The sequence below is a fragment of the Halictus rubicundus genome, chromosome 4 (assembly GCF_050948215.1).
Source record: "Halictus rubicundus isolate RS-2024b chromosome 4, iyHalRubi1_principal, whole genome shotgun sequence".
In the NCBI taxonomy this organism is placed as follows: domain Eukaryota; kingdom Metazoa; phylum Arthropoda; class Insecta; order Hymenoptera; family Halictidae; genus Halictus; species Halictus rubicundus.
Window position 1 is genome coordinate 11,692,785 of NC_135152.1, and position 23,674 is coordinate 11,716,458.

A 23,674-nucleotide genomic window follows, 5' to 3' on the forward strand; every position below is an offset into this window, starting at 1 on the left:
GTTCAACTTCGACGCGACAACTATACACCTCGCTGTAAACACCGATAACAAATTACGTTACTTTTAGTCGCGTTAAACACTGATATTTATTCTGTTGTTAGACCGAACCTCGTAAACCCTGCAATCAATCATTTCGGGGTACGCGGGTTGTTCAACGTGTTCGTAATCGTGTTCAACCTTGTTTGCCCAATTGATTTTCTATTAAACGTGAAACTACTCGCTGTGGTACACGTTTTTTTTTTGCAGAGCGATAATAAATAATAATAAAACTCCTTTTCGGGGGACGGCTGCGCAATGCCGTCGTCGGATTCAAACCTGTCGGCGAATCATGCGAGCGATACTCGTTCTCCTGAAGTGAACGTGACTTACAATTTTTTCATTCAAAACTGTCGTGACTCATGCCATTACGAAAATTATCCGAGTCACATATTTTTCGCTTTTTGTTTCCTTTAGATGTCCTTTTTTCAGATATTTTTAGTTATCCTTTTCTCCCATCTTTTTAGATGTCCTTTTTTAAGATGTTCTCAGATATCCTTCTTCAAAGACGTTTTTTTAGATCTTTAATGCATAAATAATTAGTTTTTACTGTTGTCCAGATTGTAGTTCGAACAGAAACGACTTTCTGCTGAATACAATAAATATTTTCAGCGAATCATTTGCCATAATATTGCAGGACAAATCGATAGAATAAACAGTATTGCATAAGGTGTTATAAAAACCTTCAACTTTAACTATTTCTGCTGTCTTAACTATAAAAGCTGTCAGAATGATTCTTACACAGGACGATTCTGTACACTCTTCCAAGTACAACGGTATTTTTTTGAATACAATATGAACATTTAACGCGCGTAAATAATTTTTGTTCGAGAGCGTATCGCCCTAAGGTGTCCAAGAAAATTGTTGTTGTTCGCACACGTGAAGTGTGCGTTGAGTGAGGAGAAATTCTTTTTAACGTTTACCTGGCCGTTCTTCATGGAGAAAAGAACGGTTTGCAGAAATTCTATTAGGTTGTTCTGCCGGGCACAAAAAGTCGGAAGAAACCGTGAAATTTGTGGGCCCGTGTGCTTAGAGCGGTGGGTCACGTGCGAACGCGTTAAGAACGCGATCATCTCGAGCGAGGCTGAGAATTATTCGTTCGAAGCGAGCGCGCGGAATCCCGTCGATCCGATGGAAATTTTCAAGCCGTGGCTTTGTTGTAATTTGCTCACAGTCGTGTAGAGCTTATCGGTCGGCTCCGATCTCGCGAAATATCGCGCGAGGCTAGTCGATACGAGAGCAGGGAAGGGTTCAAGGCAGCCGGTTCCCGTGAACAAGCGAATCAACACACCGGGCTCTCTCTCTCTCTCTCTCTCTCTCTCTCTCTCTCTCTCTCGCGCGCGCGCTCTGCCCTCGGAAAAACGACGCGTGCGCCTCGCTAATCCATCGGCGAAAAACCGTTTTTCCTCCTAGCCGTTGCGCGCTGCTAGGCTTAACGACACTTCTTTCGCAATTACGTCGCAATTACCAACAAAGTTACTGTATAATCGAATCAAACTCGCGTAATTGCGCGGGGCCGATCGAGCCGACGATTGTTCGCGACGTTTCGACGGTTCGCGACTTAAGAAAAACTCCCGGGAGACAATTCTTTTTTAATCACCTATAGTCGTCCTTGTTCCCGAGAAAAATTACTTTCGCGAGCGCAACTCTGCGACGCAAAACGCGATGCTAACTGATTCGATCGATAGTAAATCTACCGAGCATTAACAACTTTTTTTATTGCCCCGTAAAAGTGACATGACTGCATTTATTTGGATTTCGCGTCTGCCTCGTTATCGGGCCTGAATATGCAGTTATTTCTTGGAAATGCACTTGCACCACGTCAGCCATTGTGAATGAATAAAAGTGAATCGTCTTAACACGTTCGTGGCTAGCGTCACAACGTGACTTCCCTAATGTCGCTACTCAGAAATAGTTAAATTTGTTTTATACAGTTCGTTGCATAACGTCGTCATAGCGCACAGCATAGTATTCAGGGAAACCATGACCCTCTGCTTCGGAATTGTTTTAATGTTTCATGAAGGTGGTACGTTGCACTTGACAAAACATTTTAACAAGCGAGATAACGAGTCGGGACAATGCTGGTAGCGAATGTGTTAGTAAATCTGATAGTGGCAAGAAAATTTTCCGAAAGGTAAAAACATTGTTTAAACTTTCTTGGCTAGCCCCTTACACTGTAACTTATTTTATTTTATTTCACTGATTCGTAATTGCCTAAAAAAAAAAAAAAAGAAAAGAAATTTACACCAATTGCTAAATGTCGACAAGAGAGAGATAGAACTTCATTTCAGTTTAAAGAAAGTTGATAGAATTTATTAGAAAGTCGAGGATTTCAGTGAAAATGAAAATAAAGAAGTACTGTTTCCAAATGGTAATTTTCACCGTTTACAATTTCAAGATTTCCGTGCGATATAAACGCACACAGGCTATTAGTCCAGCGATAATCAATGCCCAGCTTGATGAAACACGGAGAATTACTTATTAATCCACGTGGCAGTTAATCGGCTTGCACAAGACTGCAAATGTCACATTAGAATTCGCCTGGGAAAGAGTTATTAGCCACACGAACATACTAAAGGAATAACTAACGAGAACAAACGACTGGAAGTCAGCTAAAAGCTTTTACATCTGGTTGTTGCTTTGAAAAGTATATATACAAATAAGCGTGTTAGTCGCTGTACGAACAGAAAATACATACGCGAGCAAACAACGCAATGGCGGCTACAAATGAAGAATAAACGATCTATACTTTCACCTTGCAGTAAAATTTGCAGAAGCAATTAACCCTCCCACGGTGCGCGGGTTAATATGACCATGTCGGAGACATTTAAGGTTTCGTTCTTTGCATAAATAAATTGTGTATAACTTTCTCCTACGTGCTGCGGTTGTAACGACAGATCGAAACATTTTCCAATTACTCCTTTAACTTTGGACGGAGTTTCACTAGCGTAATCCATCGACAAAATTGAATTGAATCGTAGCTTCTCGCGATTACATACGCGTAAAAAAATTATTTCAACATTATTAGAAATCGTACCAAGTAAATCTACATAGAAAGGAGCGTATTCAGAAATCTGTGAACTGGAATACAGATATCTAAATTCTTGCAGATTTCCAGTTTCCAAGTAATGTGTCGATTTAAAAAAAAAAGAATAGTTTCTGTTTGTTTTAATATTATAAACAGACTCTTTGCAATGCGGTATAGTAATTCAGAGGCTCGCTGATTGATTTCCAGCGAATAAAGTGTCAAGTTTCCGATCGAACTGTTCCAGGATTCGCAAAAATCGCCGTGAATCGCATTTACTTTCGCCGCTCGCGAGTTGTCTCGCGTTAGACGATAAATTCGCCGATTTCTCGCGCTAGTTTTCGAACGAGAACCTCACTTTTACGGTCGTTCGAGCGACCAGTAAAATTCCCCGGGAATAATATAATCCTGGCAAGAATTCACCAGCGAACACCACCTTTCCGCGTTTCAGCTGCCGACTCGCGATCGCGCAATCAGCGCAGTCTAAACAAATGTGCCCCGCCGGTATTTGTTGCGAAATCCTTCTACCCTTCGGAAAATTTAAGGAGTGCGCCCACACCATCAAGCCCCTTGGAAAAATCGTTCATTTAAACTCTTATCTCGAATTGAATATTTTTACGAATTTGGCGCCCTGTCAAAATTTCAAAGCTACCATCGAACAACATTTTCACAATCCAGACATAAATATCTTCCACGATTATCCACAATTTTAATTTGGAATCTTGACCAAAACTATACTCGAAAGTATATAAATTCCACAGAAATTAATATATATTTTTTAAAAAAGTTCTATGCGTTTTTCCAAGAGTAGATATTCAATTGTTTCTTTAGCTCAAACTGTGGAAAAGGAAGAAAAAATACATTCTTCAAGATTCGTATAATGAGAGCTACATTCCAATTTTTCCTCCGAGGAAAAATTTTCTTTTATTTTTCTGTTGCAATAAACATTCGCGAAAGGGTGCTGTAATTTTCACACAGGAAAGTGGCTTGAATAGCTTAATTAGTTTTCCGACTCGGCTCTGAGAAATAAGCTCGGAAGGAAGAGGCGATTGCAGTGAGAAAAATCGAGCATTGTTTTTGATTGGACAAGACCGATGGATATGGATTTCGTTGCGGGGCCCGGCGCAAAGTTCGATCGGCCCTGATGCCATTAATGCAACGTTGTAATCGGAAACAGTCGAGTATCGAGACAAATCAAGTCAATCGAAACTACCCGGAGTCGTTTAAGTAATTTGCCCCGGCTAAAGTCAAATCCGATAGGAAACGGATCCCGGAGATACGTGGCGAGATTCCGACCACGGTGCCCGGAATTTCGGGCTGGCAACTACGAAACAGCTAAATACGCAACGATTTTCGGCGCAGAGCCGTTGCCGTTTGTTGTTATCGCCGAGATGCTCGAAATTGATTTTGTCTAGTTCGAAATCCCACCGTTCAAAGACACACACACACACACACACAGGTCATAGCAATCGTTCACATTTTTCTGTTTACTCAATTTTTACTGTACACTCGTCTTTACTTCGAAACTGTTCGAATTACACGCATTGATGGACAAGCCAATTTGTTTTTAACATGTTCACTGTATTTGAGCAGGTTGGTAGTCGACTTCATGATCACAGAAATTAACACTAGATTTACGAGACCCGTCAAAATGACGGACTCGAATATTTTTAATTTACGAACATCGAGATTGTAAAGATCCATGAGAAATTATTTAACAAATTGATTTCTTTGGGTATATGTTATTGAAAAAATGCGTACAAATTTTGATGAAGACATTCGTGTAATTTTTAGTGCTCCGTGAACCTAAATACAGTCAAAACGAACTAACACTGTTGTACTCTTGCTCGAGTACATTCGACCCCATTTGCATATTGATTTTTCTTCAATACTGTGTCGATTGTAGAACATTTTTTTATTCCACGTTTACTCAAGTCCTCTAGTTTATGGTAAAGGTTAAAGGTTGAAGGTTATATTTTCGAAACGTGCAGGAAAATCGTGACTGTGCCCTTGTTCTCATTTGCTCGGGAATATTTCAAATGTGCGATTCAAAAGTGGATTATAGTAAGATTAATCGGCTGGAACTGAGAAGTTAAGATTCACGATATTACTTTGTCGACTCTCCTGTATTTTATAGATTGCAAGCAAATTTGCTGCTCTGCATTTTTTGATTCGCTTCTTTAATTTGGACAGTCACACGGATATAAATAGCACGGCACTCATCGCGGTAATGGACTTTCCTCTGACGCTGTATTGATTTCATTGTATTAGAAAGAGCGATAGAATACCGATTTGAATATAGTATCAAGTTGCACAAGAATATGATGTATAGTTGTTTGCCTGTCTTTCCCCTGTGATCGTCGCTGCAATGAATACGTTAACACGAGAAGTGCCAGACGAAGTTGAAATGACTCGTACATAAATTTATCTTCCAACAAACACTTCTTTCCTCAAAGGTTATTAAAAAAACAAACTACCGACTACGATCCATTACAATCGTCACCTCCCACAAGACGGCAACTCAACTTCCTCCTACTTGAAATCACCGTTTCAATCCAACTACGCGGAACCAACAATTTTCCTAAACCATAATCGACCACGAACATCACATTACAATCATCACTATCCCCGAACAGAGCCTCCTACTTCAATTATCTCACTTTTTCCTCGGCTTTGCCACAGGCATACACGAAAATGTTCCTCGTCCAAGAATCCGAACCGTCTCGATCGCAAGAAAGATCATCAAGCTCCGAAACTGCGCTCCAGGTCCCATCACTATCGCTATTACCAGTTACCAGGGTATCCACGCGGAGCCGTGGCTCAAGGACATTTGCTAAATTACTCTGCGGAACAATAGCGTCCGGGCTCGCTCGCTCGCTCGCTCGCTCGCTCGCGCGCGCGTGGGGCGGCACAGTGTCAACACGCTGCAGCATCCGTCGAGTAATCTGCGAAAAAGAGGGATTCTGGTTGCTTACAATTTTGTCTCCGGGGAAGCACTTCATCTGGTTCATCCTTGACGCGATGGTGTTGTAGTGATGCGCGTGAACCTCCATGATGGGCGGTGTGTTAGCAGGCTTTATCCTCGAGACAAAAAAAAACGGGGGAACGTGTCCTCTCCTCTCTTTCTCTCTCAAAAAAGAAAGAAATCGGGAGAAAGAAAGAAACAAAACAAACTGAAAAGTGGACCCAGTCTCGGGTTCACCTTCGAGCCGGTATCATCGGTGGGTCCCGTCTGTGGTACTGGCGGCGCGGGGACCGGCGGGCTAAAAATCCACAGAGTGGCACCACAGATTATTCTTCACTGAGCACGTTGATGGTCCAGGAACTCGCGATGGGATCACGTCGCCGTCGGCAACGAGCAGGTACAATTTGCGGAACGTCTCGCAACGATCATCCCTGGAGGATGGGGATATGTTCTGCGACGGGGTCCCCGAAAAACCGGGAGGAGGGAGACAGAGTGGGGAGGAGAGGAACAGGAAGAGGAAGAGGGAGAGGGGAGAGGGAGAGGAGGCCGAGCGATCGAGCAAAAGCGAGCTAAGCGACGCGAGAGAACACGCGTCGCGAAGGATGGAAAAAGCGAACCGGTCGCGACCGAAGTCAACAGTGAACTGACTGGTCCGTCGCTGCTTTGGGCCTCTGAATGCCTCGCGAGGCCTCGGGTTCAGGTACCCCGGCCAGCCAGGAGGAGCGGACCTGGTGGGGGGAATAAAAAGGTGAGCCTAGAAAGGACCTAACTAACGTTGAAAGGGGACGGGGCCCATCCATAGCTTCGTCCAGGCCCGACAAGGACGGCCAGACTGTGGAAGGGGACCCGAGAGCGAGACCACCGCTGCATTATGGAGTGAAACGCTCGAGAAGAGAAGGGACGAGCGGGGTCCCCGGGTTTCTCGCAGTCCCCTCCGCCCCTATTCAATTATATTTCTCCATGGTAAATGCCTATATTGTTACGTTTGTCAATGGCGAGCTAAGTGAGGGTCACGTAGACGGGTAAATGCCTTCTGAATTTTAGCCTGCGACCCTTCTCTCTTTCCCTCTCTCTCTCTCTCTCTCTCTTTCTCTTTTTGATCCTGCGGCACAGCTCCATACCTTCCCACCTCTCCTCTCTCACCTGTGCACGGTTACGCAGATTTCGCCGGGTGAAAAGCCGTCGCGGACCTTGATTTGTTGACAGGATCATCAGGATCGTCTCGAGAGCCAGTGTCCTCGAGAGGGTGGAACGCTCTCGGCCCTCGAGAACCGTGTCAATCGGCAGTTTGTTGGGATAAGGTTTTCTTGCGACGATCCCCAGGTGCGGGATTCCTCCATTGTCGAGTTTTGTTTGTTGCCATGGCACTAATGGCGATAGCAAGAGCTTGTCTATTAATCGGACGATTCGGTGATTCGGTGCTGCGAAAGCCGGAGGGATTTATTTGAATTGTAGATGGCGGAGGAGTATACGTGACCCGAGGCGGGGGGAAGATGGTTAACTGGGAAACCTGTTTTTGGGGAAACGTGTTTCGAAGTTTAAGCACTTTGTTCTATATTCATCGCGGATTTATGATGTCGACTTCTTCTTCTTGTTCCTCGGAAAACTTTCGGGGACTCCTGTTCTCTTTCATTTTAGCCGGTGTTTTCTTTATTGGAGACAGTTCTCCCGGTATTGAAAAATATTTGACTTGCGGTCGAGTCGATGATCGAAAAAGTTCGTGCTGCATTTGAAAATGAAACGCGAGCGGTTATATTTGTTAAACAACCGCGTTTCCAATTTTAATCAATCGTTCTCGACAATTGTTCCCCAAAGTTTTACAAGCTGGTGGATTATTTTTTTGTAAAACGTGCGTGATGTTTCTTCGGGAAAGGTCTTAGCTTTGCGATCTAATAAACACATTTTTTGAATACTTTACTGTATATTCGATTTATAATTATCTCAGTACGTCATAATTTCTGATTATCTTCGTATTAGTCTGTTAGGTGAACGCAAAAGAAGGGTTAAGACGTCAAGATTTCCAGAGGCAAGAAAGAGTGAAAAACTCTGTGAGCTGTCGCAGAATAATTATAAATTACTTAGGAACGACAGAGAAGGATTCGATATTAAGTGTCAGAAAGGAAGACGAGCGTTGCATCATTATTTACCATCGCTGGAATAGATCAATTTCCTCACAGACATAGAAATATCGATCAACGGAGATTGTCAGGTGCCCCGTTTCCCCTTATTAACACGCAATTTACTAATCTCTACACAAATAACACAACGCGTACTATATTACCAATTAGAAAGTTTGTTTGATCGATACGCTGATTGATAAAGAAACTACGTGGACGCTAACGAACTTCCTAGATTTATCAAAGCGTTTCTAGAACTAGATCACGGATCTTTCTGTATTTATGGTGCGCACAAATATGTAAAACATAAGAGAGCGTAACAGGATTTAAACAATCGCACAGTCAATGAACAAAATGTTTCGCTTAATCTCAATTTTGCAAAACCACCCACGACACTGGAAAATTGCAATCCAGTAAGGATTAAAATCAGTTGTCCCTTGATCAGTCTATGCATCTTGCAGCAGTACAACAAATAAAGTTAATAATATTTCGCAACTGACGAATGAAACTTTTCTACGAATCTAATTTCAACGGACGAACCATGGAGAACGGGTATTAGCAGTCCATTGACGATCATAATCGGCAATCTCTCGGTGCACCTATGGCACCAGCCGCCGATTACGTTTATTGGGCTCGGTGGTAGATTACGGACACGTTCCTCGTTGGCGGGAAATCGTCGAGCGAAGTGGCCTTACGTAATAAACGACCAACAGCGGTTATTACGCGAACAATGCGGTACGTACTCGTTCGTTTTACTTCCGGTTGAAAACTTTTTCTCGTGGCCATCCTCGCGCGACGGCCCCGCGTAGAAAGTGTATTTTAATCGCGACTCGCGAAGAGAGCCTAACCGTTCACCGCGAGGATCTATGTCGACGAGAGAATGACGGGGCACACTCGACCAAAGTGTCATTAGAGTGGAAGAGGCAACGAACGGGGGATGCCTTAGCGAAGTTTAATCTCATTCTGCTTATTTCGTGTTAAAAAGTTCTCGCGCGCCAGCTGACCAATGGGCGAACGCGACCGGCAAACAATGCCAAATGGGACGCTAAATAAATATGAGGGTTATAATAACGATCGACGTTCTTACGGTTTCGAATTACACCGCCGCGCCGCGAAATCAATTAAAATTCCAGTCCGACTTTAAGCATTGGAGAAAGGCCGATTTAAGTGTTACTCGTCAGATTTCTACGATATTGCCGAAGAAAATAATTTCACGGAACTATACTAGCAGGTGGAGTAGGCTCTTCGCGTAATTCTCACTTTCCAGAACGGATTTGTGGACACGTGTTTCAAAAAACGCGATAGAGTGCAGGGCGCGAGAGTAATCGAAGAGCTTAGGGCAACAAACGGTCAGCTCGATTTCAAAGTGATTGTCCACTTAGACTTTTTAATATTCGAGGCAACAAACGTCTCGTGATATGACCGTTTGTTGCACCGAACTATCGAAAGAATTTTCGTTCTTTTATAGACGCGTCGAAATCGAGCCGACCGTTCGTTGCCCCGAGCTCTTCAATTGTAAACAGAGGACATTTATTTACACTGCTCTGGGACGTCGTTTAAGGAAGGAATAAGAAGTGTGAATTTTGAAATTTCAAGGACGCGACGGCACCGAGCGTTCGTTAGCGCGCGACGAACGGCGCTGCTAGGGAAATAAAGGAAATTAGCCAATCAAATTTGTAAATAACTGGCGCAACGCAGTTTATGTTTGGGTTCGTTCACCCTCGTTCCGACGCCTAGCTCGAACAACTGAGTGTCGACGCGGTGTATTTGCAAAAACCGTCGAAGCGCGATCGTTCTTATGTGTACCTAGTCACCGGTGACTCGAGCAAGAAGTGTTATTGCCAGAAATAATATAGCACCGCATCGCATCGCAGAAATTAAATTTCGGAAAAGATAGAAAGATTTTTCTTCTGTGTGGTCGACGTTGATGATGATTTTACGCTTGTTTTACATTTCCCCTAGCTATCTTGAAATTCTAGAAAGCGAACAATAATTAATGAAAAAACACCGCTTCTAATAATCTGACCCTCTCTGAACAATTTTGAAATATTCCTCAGAGTCAGTACGGCGTACTGACGTCGGGTCCGAGGGGTGAAAAAATCCTCAGTCATGGCCGTGGACATAAAAATTCAATTCTTATTTAAAAATTATGGAATAATCGCCGAACAATATTCACTATATGAATATTAAGCTGAAACCGATACACCGATGTCATTAAACCTTCTTAATATGTCCGCTGTTTTAAATAGTACGTACCCATTTTTCCGCAGTCTAATTACTATAACGAACGTATTAACTGTGTGGACACTAGATATAAATCGGTGACAACATAACGTCGAACAGTTGAGCGTGAATTTATTGCTGTCTGGCTTGCATCTCGCTTCTAATATCAACAGCCGGAAATAATCCGATCAAAAAACAAAAACGCATCAGTTGCCTCGAACGTGCCGGATCAGAAAAATACAGAAAAAAATACACCGATCTCTAAATCTGTGAACACGGAAAATAGAATGCATAATTACACGTGTATAAAGAGCCCGGGTACTGAAATCGCGAATAGTATAGTACACGTATACGTCGGTGTCGCCAGATCAGGGGAATTGACACGAATTCAGGGGAAAAAGTTACCCTCCCAACAACAGTCCAGAGATAAGAGCCTGTCATCACTGACAGGCGAGAAATATTTCAGGATTATCAAATTTGGCGAGGTATACAAACAGAAGTGTTAGAATCCGAAATAAAATCTGGAGTACAAAAGTATACCTAATCTACTTAGCTGCACAATAACTGGACCGGGGATCCTTACGCAAAATAAAAATAGTGTAAGTCAATTACAGTGAATTCTCGATATATGTCGACAACACGAGTCTTGCCAGCGTCGCGTATCATTCAGGAGACATACCCGAGCCACGTTATGCTAACTGTTTCGTGGCCCCTGAAGGGTATACCCTGAGATAGTGAGGATAATTCCGCGACGTTTATCATCCAGGCCTTGGCGACATATATAAAGGAATCACTGTACTGATATAGTTGGCTGGTCTTACCTTGAGCGTACAGTTGTTGTTGTGGTTGACCGGTGGATAAGCGGGGTGTCCCGGTAAGTGTGGATGGGGGTGTCCCGGGTGATGGGGATGATCGGTCATCATACCAGCGCCGCCATGATGGTGTCCGTTGCTGCCCATCCCTTGCCCGGGCTGCATGGACGCGTACGGGGTCGCCTGGTCGATTCCGGGCCCGTGTGGCGGTGAATGGGGACTCGGCAGGTCAGGGGTGGTTGTTGTGCCACCCCCGCCGCCCCCACCGCCGGTGCTGTAGCCGTGATGGGGCCCCGAATGATGGGGACTGCTCGAGAGCGAGGGATGATGCGGGTAGGCTGCAGAGTGGCCCGGGTGGTGGGGGTTCATACCAGCGGTTAGAGCGCTCGCCAGCTTGACCGATGAGAGGGTGGGCCCGACGAGCCCACCAACAGCTTCCCACGACGAAAAACAAAAAGCTTCGCTAGCCCACCACGCACGAAGCTTATTGGGTCCCGGCTCTCCTAGAACCGGCTCGCTTCTTCCGGCTCTCGGACGATAACTGGAACAAGAAAAACACAACGGTGTTAGGCGTGTTGTTGTCGTCGTCGTTCCGCTTTGTGTTTGCGGGTTGTCCTCGTTAACCCGGCAAACAGGGATCTCTTCCCCGGGGGACGAACGATGGTCAAACGTATTTACTCGGACGAAAATTTGCACGGCTTCGATCATCGATCAAATAACTGCTGACGCAAGACTGCTAACGTTGGACGCGTGAATTGGTTACACCTGTGCAAGACTGGAGTGTACTGTCTACCTTCGCGCGGGGACATTGGATGCGAACTTCATTCTTCGAATAGGTAATAATTTGAACAAAATAAAGTAAAATGGATTATTCTTGATATCAAAGGTTTCTATCAAAGGTTCATCAAAGATGGATGCATTGAAGAGAGAAAATAGTAGTAAAGAGATAAGATATTTTTGTTCCAATGACAGTTTATAAAGCAAAATGTCTGCCTTTTTCAGTTAACGATCCGATGCCAGATAAAGAGATATAATATTCCCCCACAAATGATGTGCTATTTTAATTTGCTTGATGTTTATTCTGATTTTAAAATATGAATGTCGTAATGTTGACGTACGAACGTTTGAATACATTGTTTGCAAGCTCTAATTGTTCGCGCATACGGGCCAGAGTCTGACATACTAATGAATCGTTATTGTCGTGGGACAATGAGGTATGGTGGGCCGTTAATTACGTTCAAAGGAAAAGCAAAGTGGCGCGATCGAGAGACCCGATCGGGACAGTTCAAACAGCCTTCGAAACTTCTTTCATAAGAAAATCTCGAGGCAGGGATATTTAGCTCGGTGCAGTTCGAAACTGGCCGTAAAGACGACCGCTGCATTAGATGCCGCGATGAAATTGTGCCCGGCTGATATTAATTTCTCCGGAGTTCCGGCGCAATTTTATTGGTCCTTAAGACGGTAGCGCAACGATTTCATAATCCCCCGGCCGATCCCGATGAAACAACGGTACGTAACAAAACGAATCCCAAAGGGCGGGGTGGTTGGGGAGTGCCTTTTACGACGGCGCAATTCGCGGAGGACTTTGTCGGTCGTGGAAATATTTAAATTCAATCCGAACGGGGTAGTATTCAGGAGTCGAGGCTAGCTAACAATCCGAGAAAAGCGTGACCTCTGAGAACTTTTCTCCTCGCAAAATTAATGCAGTTTTTTTTTAAACGAGTACCTTATTCAAAAGAGTATAAATCTTAAAAAGTGTCCGAGTGGCATTCCCTTTCCCGGAAGTTGTTTTCCTGAAGATATTATACGGCGAACGCGCGATTTCTCGGTGCTGAATCATCAGAACTAAATTAATCATAAAGAAATTGATTTCTTACAAAATCGCAGCCGTTTAACGTAATGGTACGTCGGTCCAACGTTGACATTTTTGCAAAAAGATTTTCATTGAACAAACAAATCCTCCGTTCGTCTACTAGATAAAATCTTATGTTAACAGAATCTTCAAGAATTTTTTATTTCAGACAATCCTTCTAGGAGAGATGTTACTCAATCATTTGTTGAGCCTTCGCAGTGGAAAAATTGTCACAACTTGTACAGATTGTTAACTTGGTAGACAGGTTTCACACAAGATAGCAAAACGCAATCTTGTTTCCGACCTCTAGATCCCACCTCCCGCGTGATAAAGATGTACTCGATTGTTACTGTAACCGGCGAGGTGGAGCGCGGAGCGATTGCCGTAATAAACATTTTACGAGAACCGATGCGACCGGTTTATTTGTTTATTCGGGTGCCGTGCAATTAAATCGATCATCCACTAGCCCCCACCAGCGCCCCAACGACCGAATCCGGATCACGGAAACGAGGAATCGCAGGCGAACATAGAACCTCTGCGAACTACTGAAACAAGTTTTCGAGAATTGCGTGTTATGCAGATCGGAAGATCTGTCTTCAAGTTTTTATTCCGGTTTTAAGAACCTTTCCGTTGCTATTGAGAGCTGGAATTATTGCATGGAAGTTTGAATCGTTTCCACGTAAAATTGATGCATGTATAATCTTGGCCTGTCTTGCTGCTTACAGGTTAAGGATACCTTTAGCATTTTCTATAATGATCACCATCAAACTCGGTACGCAGTAAAAATTCTTAAATGATACCTAACCATGCTGGTACACATTGCCACAAGTTATTTAGCGCCATCTTATTTAGTTTCCCCGTAATTAATTCCTAAAAATAACCCTTTAATCTTTTCTACGATTCCGACTGAAAAATAATTTAATTTTTTTTTTATTTTCCGGTTCGTCACGCTCAACTAACAATTTCGAGAAACTCTTTAGTATAAACAAAACTAATTGTAAGAAAATTATAAGGGAAGGGTGGTCACCGACAAAGGCACTAGCGAATTAGGGGATGATCCCGAAACCCACAAGCAACGTCGCGCAAACACAAAGAATAATCCCATAATCGTTTCAGAAATCTTTTCAACCGAGGGTATTAAAATTAATCCTTTACGGGAGCAAGTAACTACATGCAAGAATAAACAACGAGGTTCTTGCGCGTCTTACGAGTTGTTGCTTAGACAGTAAGGGTCCTAATGAAATCGTAATTTCGCGCGAAGCGATTAACCGGGGTGCGCGGACAATGGCGTTTGATTGGTTATCAAATACCTCGGTGACCGTCAACACCTGATAATACCACGGGCCGTTGGCCGTGAATAGGCGGGCTAATTGCATTAAGAGCCGGCCGAACGAGGTTAAAAGTCGACGAGAGAGAGCCCCTCCCCCCACCCCCCGACAACCGCCGGTGAAATGCAAATGCGGTAGGAGAGAAATTTCGTCAACTGGCCGAACAAACGTGGGGGGTGGGGGGATGGCATTAGAATTCATAAAACGGGGCTGACCTGTCCCTTCGTTAAGGGCCGTGGAACCGGCGTGCGACCTGCCGGACACGCCCACCTTAATTAACAATAATCGTCCTTCCTGGTAGCTCAGCGGGTGTCGTTTTCGGGACACGATCGCGGACCGACCTGTACCCGACAAACTTCTGTCTTTTTGTCCCCCTCCCCGTCCAGCCACCCCCGGTGCAGTCGGGTAACGAGTGCCTTTTCTTCGACGCCTTATTTCGCCCTGGGACCAGGGCATTAAGGGCAAGATCTAACGGTGCACCGGACGTTTACAACACGGAGGATGCACCTTCGTAAAATAACCTGGGCACCAGGTAGAACCAGGTAGAACCAGGTAGAACCACCGGACTATCCAATTTATCGTGTTACTGCTCGCGTGGTTACCGTCCTGCTGATTAACCCTCGTCCACCCCGTATTACTGAACATCTTATGCGGAGCCACCATTTTTCCACCCTGGTAAATTATGGCACAGGTGACGCTCAGAATTTTGGGGTTTCCGTGTTGGCTTGCTGTCGACGTTTAATCCCCCGTTAGGGCGCTAATTCTATCATTGAAATTGGATTCTGTGTGCTGATACAATGAATTTATTTACTGCTGGATTTTATGCATTTATGGCGACAATAATTTAGATGAAATATAACAGTGCGAAGACATTAGTAGAATTTAGGAATATTATTACATTGCTGAGGTCTTACTGAAATTATTAAAAGACGAGATGCGTTGTCATATAGCTACTATTTCTTATAATCGACTTACACAATTTTTATTTTGCATAAGTATCCGCGGTCCAGTTATTAGTTATGCTGCTAAATTAGGTATTTCATTTCAGATTCTAATACTTCTGCTCGTATACCTCGCCAATTTTGATAATCCTGAGATATTTCATGTCTGTCAGTGATGACAGGCTCTTATCTCTTCAATGTTGTCGAGAGATAATTCCGCATAGTCGTCGGAAGGAAATGACGAGCCGGGGGAAATCTGATTGGATGCCGGAGAAGATCATAAAGAGTAGTAATTAGAGCAAGCTTTGTTCGTCGTCGACGACGCGCCGTTTCCGGCGTCGAAGATCTCTCCTCCGTCGATCCCGACGTATCCCCAGATGATTCGAATTAGCAAAGAAGATTAGAGCTTTGATGTCGTCACGCCGACGCCGCTCGTAAAAAAAAATGTCTCCGTCCAACCCGTGCCGAAACGCAAATAATCTACTCCATACCCGGTTTTCGATTTCGTTTCTATTCTTAGGGACGCGCGACGTTCTCCTCACGGGTCGCAGGAAACGCAATTAAATATACACGGTGTAACATTGAAGCGACTCGCCACCTGATGAGTCCGAATTATACTCATCCGCGCACCTTACTCATCGTCCATCGTTATTAGACTGCGGACTTTTACGCAAAATAAAAATTGTATTCGTTTCGAGCTACACTAGCTACGCAGACATTTATTTATTTTTGCTGGGAATGATGCAACAGTATATAAACATTTTATAAAAATACTAGGTTGCATTTGGTCAACCCATTTTTGTTCTAAATGCATCAAATCCGCTGATCATTATATATTTAAACGAGGAACGTCTACAGTTAGAATAACAGAAATTACAGCTACGTGTAACAAAAAATCAGAGTAGTTAACTTTTGGAATAAAAATACGAGGTTGTAGAAAAATGATGGAAGCACCATTTAGGATCGTTCACTTTAAGAGGTAGGAAATAAAGGGAAAAGAATAAATGACACGCGAATGACGTCCAGCGAGATCGAAAATGAAATTAAACGAAATCCATTCGGCCGAATCAAATGCGTACAAAGACAAATTGCTTGGTCCCTCCAGGGTCAATATTATATTACAAAACAGCAAACATCGAGCACGTTTCTCGGCGATAACCCACTTCCGTAACACCAATTAACTTTCGTCTCCTATTTGCTGCGATCCGATCGATCGACCTCGCTCGACGAAACGCTGCACCCTGGCGACACAGCACTTATTCAAAGGTGACGCATCTGCGAGTCGCTCCACTGCAAATTGGCTAACTGTTAACCATTTCCGAGGACCGACTGCCAAAATGTTCGTACTCAGAGAGGTCAGAAAAATCGACGTAAATTCGGAATTGTATCTTTCGTGTTTATTATATTTATTGTATTTTATATATTGTGATTGGATTTATTAAAATGACAAAATTATGACGATTCCAAGACGGCTAAACTAAAATGCAGTTAAATTTTAGACACATAAAGAAGACGTCCAATAGCTTCTTTTAGAAGACACAAATTTTATAAATTTCCACTGTACATGATTGCCATTTTGTTAGAAAAATTTTCTTTTCATTCTGGATCACGAGACAACCATATTTATGCACATATGTATATAAATTCAGATCATTTTTAATTTCTTTTTCAGATGTACCTGTACAACAACCTAAGTCGTGGAATCTCGAGTATCATGGTGAGTATTGAAATTACAAAAAATTTGTACAATACAAAATTGAGAATGCATCTCGAGAAAACACGATACCCCACAATCAAACAATTTCGTGTATCGTCCAGGAGGTATACCCGAGTCGTGTTATGTTTACACTCCTAGGCGTCTGAGGGCCCTCGCGGGGTATACCTCGCGGTAGTGGGGATAATTCCGCGACGTTTATCATCGAGGCCTTGGCGACATATATAGAGAAATCACTGTATTCCTAGGATGAGGGGTTTTCCAGAAAGAACAGTAAAAAGCCTAATGTTTTACTCTGACGCGTAGCAGGCATGCAGAAATGGCTACAAAAATAAGTATAATAGTTGAAATTATGAACAAGACAAATCCGAGATGTTAAGAACCGGTGATCCACGACAACCACGGATTCATTCCTCAGTAAATCGTCGAAAATCGACGGCTGCTCGCGGGAATGGTCGCTTAAGAGCGTTTTTACCGAATTTAATTATCCCGGTGGGTCTTCGGGAATCCCGTGGCCCGTAATATTTATCAGCGGTGGTTGGTGGCGTGCCGGTGGAGGAAATTAAATTCAGAACGGTGGAACGTCGAAGAAGGAGTCGCGCACGTCCCGTCGCGCACCACCTGCCCGGCCCCCGTGTGTTACGTCCAATTAAACCTGGCGGCGTTACGCGCTAATTTCACTCTTAATTGTTAACCGTTAATTATTAATTACCGGTTCCGCTTATCGGGCCATCTGGACGACAGGCTTTCATCGGGGCGGGTGCGACGCGACACGACGCGACGCGACGCTCGCTCCGATGGAAATTCAAAAGGGAGGACCCATTTCATTACCGACGCCGACGACGCCGACGACGACGACGACGAGAAAGAGAAGTGGTGGGGCAACGCGACGGGCAAGATATTAATTAGGGAAAGAGGAGATGGAGATGGCCAAAGGGGGTGGGGAACGAGCAAACCCGTTTGCTAGGGATTAGAGGCTGACGAACGTCCCGGTGCACTGCAGTCGTTATGCAGATTGTTGCACCGGGCCGCCATTAATCGCGAAGAAACGTCACGAGCTGATCCAACGGCATAATAAGATTCCTGCGTTCAATCTGTTCCAATTAGTCGCGAGATTTGTTCATTACGCTCGATCATTACTCGACGCCGGACGAAAGCGGACGAAGGACAACGGAGACTTTTATGCAGAGACAAACGACAGGTTGCATGGGCTTATGCTCCGTTGAACGATTCTGGGGAGGTTCGTCGAACTGGGAAATTAGTCTGTAGGGAATTTTTGTTCCATGGCCGAAGTAATTGGGGAATTAGTTGTCGCTCATTGACGGTGGAAACGCGGGACCCGTCAAGGTGATGGGTTTCAAGGTGTTGGATTTAGGATTATCGCGAAGATATATTTATTGAAAATTTATTCAGTGAACTCGTTTCCTTGGACGTGTATTACGATGTAAATTGCTGGACATCGGAATAAATACCTTCCTGTTATTTCATATGAAGTAAGGTAAAGTAGTCACCTTTTGCGAACAATGCGCGTGTTCCTCTTAATATGTACATGTGTAATTTACATGTTTTACATCGCGTCTCACCTCAATATATTTACCTTGTCTCTATGACAAATTACCTTCAATTTTATACTTTATATTCTGGAGGAATATCACTTCATTTAACTTCGCATTTGATTTTTCAAATATTTTACGTTGCACGTATGGTACGTGCATCTTCTTTTTCATACGACATTTTATCATTTCTAATTTTTCACTTCATATTCACACCTCATTTAATACACAAATAATTTATTACCCAAACACATTATCTTGCATTTTACTGTAATATTGTGTGTATACATTTTCTAATTGTTTACTTCATATTCAAGCGGAATATCATTTCATGTAATACATGATGTTTGTCTTAGATGCCTCACGTTATACTGCACGATAATATAATTTTTCCTCGTTTTTTTACAGTGATTATTCATAATTTTTTATCATTTATTCTATTACTATCCTATTATATATAATTTAAATGCAGTCTGATATGTGTAATCTAGCTTTTTTAGACTACAAGAGAGCGTTAAATAATTATTATTACACATTTAGACGTCCCATTTATGATAAAATTTTATACTATTTTCTACGATCGTTTTACATAATGTTTTACATTTTTTAAAACCATTTTTCTGTTTCTCAAGGTATCCATCCAACGAACGAAGAATGAATCGTACTAGGTTTTTATTGAAACATTTTCGATACGGTTCTTTCGCTTTGTCATAAGAGGCAGGAGTCGACTAATAAACTACGAAATTTGTAGACAGCCTCGGGCGGTTGTCGCCTGCAATTAGTTTCGACCGTGAACGCCAATAGACCAGGAAGAGACGGGAATTCGCAGTTAATAGCAATGTATTTATTTTGTACGGTCGCGTAAATGTCACGTTTAACGCGCTAATGTTTACTGCCTCCCGAAAAGTCATAACGAGTCTGACTCGTTGCTTTTATATTTAGACGTGAGTTACGTATCACGGGTCTGAGTAGTTACGTGGTCTCAGTTGGTTAACATCGTACCACGACGATGTACGCACATGTGCCTCGTAGATAGACGCCGCTCAATCTTCTAATTTAACGTCCATGAAATGTTATTTCGAGGCGCGCTCTCCTATTTTCTTTTTCATTACAAAAATCTCGAATTTCCGCGAATATATCATTCCCGAAAATGTTCGCATGCTTCATAATGCTACAATTTAATCGCGGGGCGAAGTGTAACTTAAAATTATGCGCGCACAAAATTAAAAAAATGTTTACGAAACATTTTCAGCGCTTGATTGATCAATTCCACGCGCCGCGGCGCAGTTGTAACAAATGGTTCATGTAGTACTGATAAATTTAACGATGCGTGATAATTCTGAAGGTATGCTAAAATATTCTGAATTGTAAACGCGGAATAATAATTGCAAATAATCGATAAGAAGAAAACAAGACTACTCGCGACAAGGAGAACTTGTTGAAACTTGCGGAGTATACAGTTGTATGTTTTTGCTGAACGTCTATAATTTATACAATTTTGCGTGCAATCAAAAAATTTGGACTTGCTCTCGAGCGTCAGATATTATTTTTGAAGTAAAAATTAGTGGATCGATTTTAAGAAAAATGTGTGGGACTTCATACTTTGACGACAATAAGAAAAATGTAATTTTCTATAATAATGATAGTCTAAGGTTTGATCGCATTTTGAAAATCTGTTCAAGCCAGGAGCGTATAATAATTTACGAAAGAGCCTGGGGGATGGTTTAATAGACAGATCGTCTTAATTATAGGTAACGTATTGTTGTTCTAAGGTCACGACGGAGAAACAGCGATATTAAGTCTTCCCCTCCTCCTGTTTCCATCTTCTTCGGGCAGAAGATTTTTTCCACAAGATTCCACGTTTCCTCGGAATAATTCCGTGCACCGAAATTACACACCGCCGAACCCGACAGTCGGATATTCATTTGGATTCGATGAGATCGAGCTAACGCTATACTTAAATCGAAGTCAGAGTGCGTATTAGTCGAATTCAGGTCGATCAACTGTGTGCCTAAACGTCGGGGCATACCGTTTCCCATTTCAACGAAACGTTTCGGAATAATTGAGGCCTCGTAAACCGACCATCGTTTCTCATGCACGCTCCCGAAGAAAATCGGCGCCGCAACAGTCTCTTCATTCGTATAAAAAAGGCTATACCGTTGATAAGCAGTTGAGGAAATAATGCAACGTCCTATAATTCCATCGCCCGCTCCAACAATAAATCGCAGTTTTAGCGGAAGTTAAAATTGGGAGAGAAACAACGATTTCCACTCGATAATTCAGAAAAACGTTGATACTTTTCAAGGATTGCATTACTTTATACATTCCCTCGAATTCACCTATTTTTCTTTTACTCCTTAATTCAAGTATGTCGTATTCGTATCACGTTTTAAGCAAAGATATCAAGCGAAACACAACCAGAGAGAAATCGAACATTTTACTGAATGTAAAGACGAAAATGGGTCACTTTTCACCCACCGAGTGCAAGAGGGATGAAATGCCTGAAATTTTTACGTGTATTGAACGATAGAAAATCGAGTATTTCATGTGTACATAAAGTTCGTCTGCCATAAAAATATATAATTCAGAAAAATCGGGAAGAGAATTTTTTACATCTTTTAAGGGTTGTATTAGGAGAAGGGTTGAAGAACATGAAGAAGAAGTCGTTTGAAATACCTGCACGTGAACCGAACGATAAAACGTGGAGTACTTTACGAGTACATAAAATTATAATTTGAACGTGGTTATAAAAATACAAATCTAATCAAGATGGTGCAAAAGCGGGGATGGATCCAAGAACAATGAACGGGAGGGTCAAACGAGGACTTTAACCCTTGTAATGGTGTATGGTTTTGATCCTGTGCTAGATCCTCGTGCACCAATTTTTCTTTACACATTGCTGAGCTTGATTCTTTCGGATCGCCATTGTTAGACCGAACACAAATATTAGATACCTAAATAGCAAGTGTTCTTCACATATTTTTAAATCTATCTTTGCTGAGATCGACATTGATCTTCCTATTGGAGCTAATATAAATAGCTAATGATCAGAACCGTTCACCAGAAAATAAGAATGCGGACAGAAGGTTAGTTTTAGTATGCTAGAAAGTTTGAATAAAAACCCTGGCATCGTGGGAAAGAGCTTGTTGACATCAACGTTGTTAGCCTTCTTACTGGAGCTAACACAAATAGCTAATGATAAGCACCGCCCGCTAGAAAATTAGAATGTGGCGAGAGCGTTTGTTGAAACGTCTCAGAAAATGTTTAATAAACGCCCGCGGCATCGTGGGAAACACTGCGAAGTAAATAGGAACCGTAGGATCCAGTGCTCGTCATCGATCCGCTAATTATTCCTCCGGAGCCAGCGAGGCGCCGGACGACCTGATTCGCACGGAACAAAATTCCGTCGGACGTACGTACGTGAACTGTGCCACACACGCAAGGCGAACGATCGATTCGTAATCGCGGTGATCCTTCGAGAGGCCCGCCTCGTCTGGAACGGAGATCGCGGGATGATCGACGCGTCTGCGACCGGGTGGATCCCTCGAAATTCGATCAGCCGCGGAAGCGCACGACGGTCGAGCGATAACAAGATGATAACGAGAGAATACACCGGTAATTACCGGAATGATAATGACGAGGAGAACGACGACGACAACAACGGCGACAGCGGGGAGATGCTGGACGAGGAAAGAGGCGGCGAGGGGGAAGGGCGGGGAGGGGAAGCGACTGAAGGGGGATGGCAGCCGAACGAGAAGCGGAGGAGGAGGACGATCAGCTGCGATAGGGATAATTAACGATCGCAATCGTACGAAAATGAGGACAGGGCGAGTGCGACGACGACGATAACGAGCGGTCCAGCGATCTTATTAGCGATAAGCGACGATAACGAGGACGCCTCGTTCCATACAATAACGACGCCGTTCCGATGCTTGTAGTGGACGAAAAGAATCCCCTGCGTCGAGGAGTTGCGACGGTGACCGGGACCGGGCTCACAGCCGCGTTCCGAGTACTATGCTTCTGCTAGATCGCTCGAAAAAGCTGAATGTCTCGTGGATCGGGGAAAACGATTGTTCGAACGCAGTTGAACTGGAAATGACGAGGACGGCAGGATGTTCGGCTTGACTACGTTAACGAGGTCTGAGGATTTTAGGGGAGATCCAGGGATCCCGTGATCCATGCCGGGAATCGCACCGGGGACTCTAGAGTCGAAGGCAGGGTTCTGGATACTTAGGTTGTCACGTCTGAAGTTTTCTAAACTGAAGGGATTTTATTCGACCTGATTCCAGACGGTCAGTCTTTGGAACAAGTAGATTCGAGGCAAATGCCTTCTGGAGCTGACTGGAGCTGTAGACTCCCTGGATTCAAGGATCCAAGCTGGAAGCTTCTTGGATATCTAAGGACTCAAGCTGAAGAGGACATCTACACTCAAAGCTAGTATTTCTTAGACTTGAAAACTCAAGCTGCAGATTCTCTAAGCCCACAAGACCTAACGGAATCAGGCCAGACACCCTCTAGACCCAAAGATAGACACTTCTAGGACACTTAGGGCTCCGAACTAGAGTCTTTCCAAATCTAGAAACTAGGGCAATCACTTCCTACAGATGACCCACACCAGAAGCTTCACTTAAATCAAAGGGATTTGAATCGTAGATCTCGAATTTCATAGACTCAAGGATCCAAGGTGAATACTTCCTGGGCACTAGGAACTAGAAGTCCAGTGGACCCAAACACTCAAGACAAACACTTCTAGGACACCCAAGACCTCAAACCAGAAGTTCCCAAGCTGTACACTTACTATCTGAAGGAGGACATTTCCAAGTGACTCAATTCACAAGATCTAAATCTTCGGATCAGAGCATTCTCAAACGGAGGCTCGGAATCCTTGGATTTCATATACAGTGATTCCTCCATATGTGTCGCCAAGGTCTGGATGATAAACGTCGCGGAATTATCCCCACTACCGTGGAGCATACCCCGTGACGGCCACGAAGCTCGACAGGCCTCGGACGCCGAGTAAACATAACAAGGCTCGCGTATGGTTCCTGGACGATACAAGTCACTGGCAAGACCCGTGTTGCGGACATATATCGAGTATTCACTGTATT

At 43.4% G+C, this 23,674-nt stretch overlaps 1 protein-coding gene across 1 annotated transcript in view; it reads right to left on the minus strand.

Annotated features, from left to right (window-relative positions):
- The window catches only part of LOC143353405 (uncharacterized), a 184,628-nt gene that overhangs the window by 103,266 nt on the left and 57,688 nt on the right, over positions 1–23,674 (minus strand). Inside the window, exon 3 of the mRNA XM_076786714.1 lies at positions 11,188–11,719. Coding sequence (XP_076642829.1) covers positions 11,188–11,719 — 532 coding nt within the window. The remainder of the gene's footprint in view (positions 1–11,187; positions 11,720–23,674) is intronic.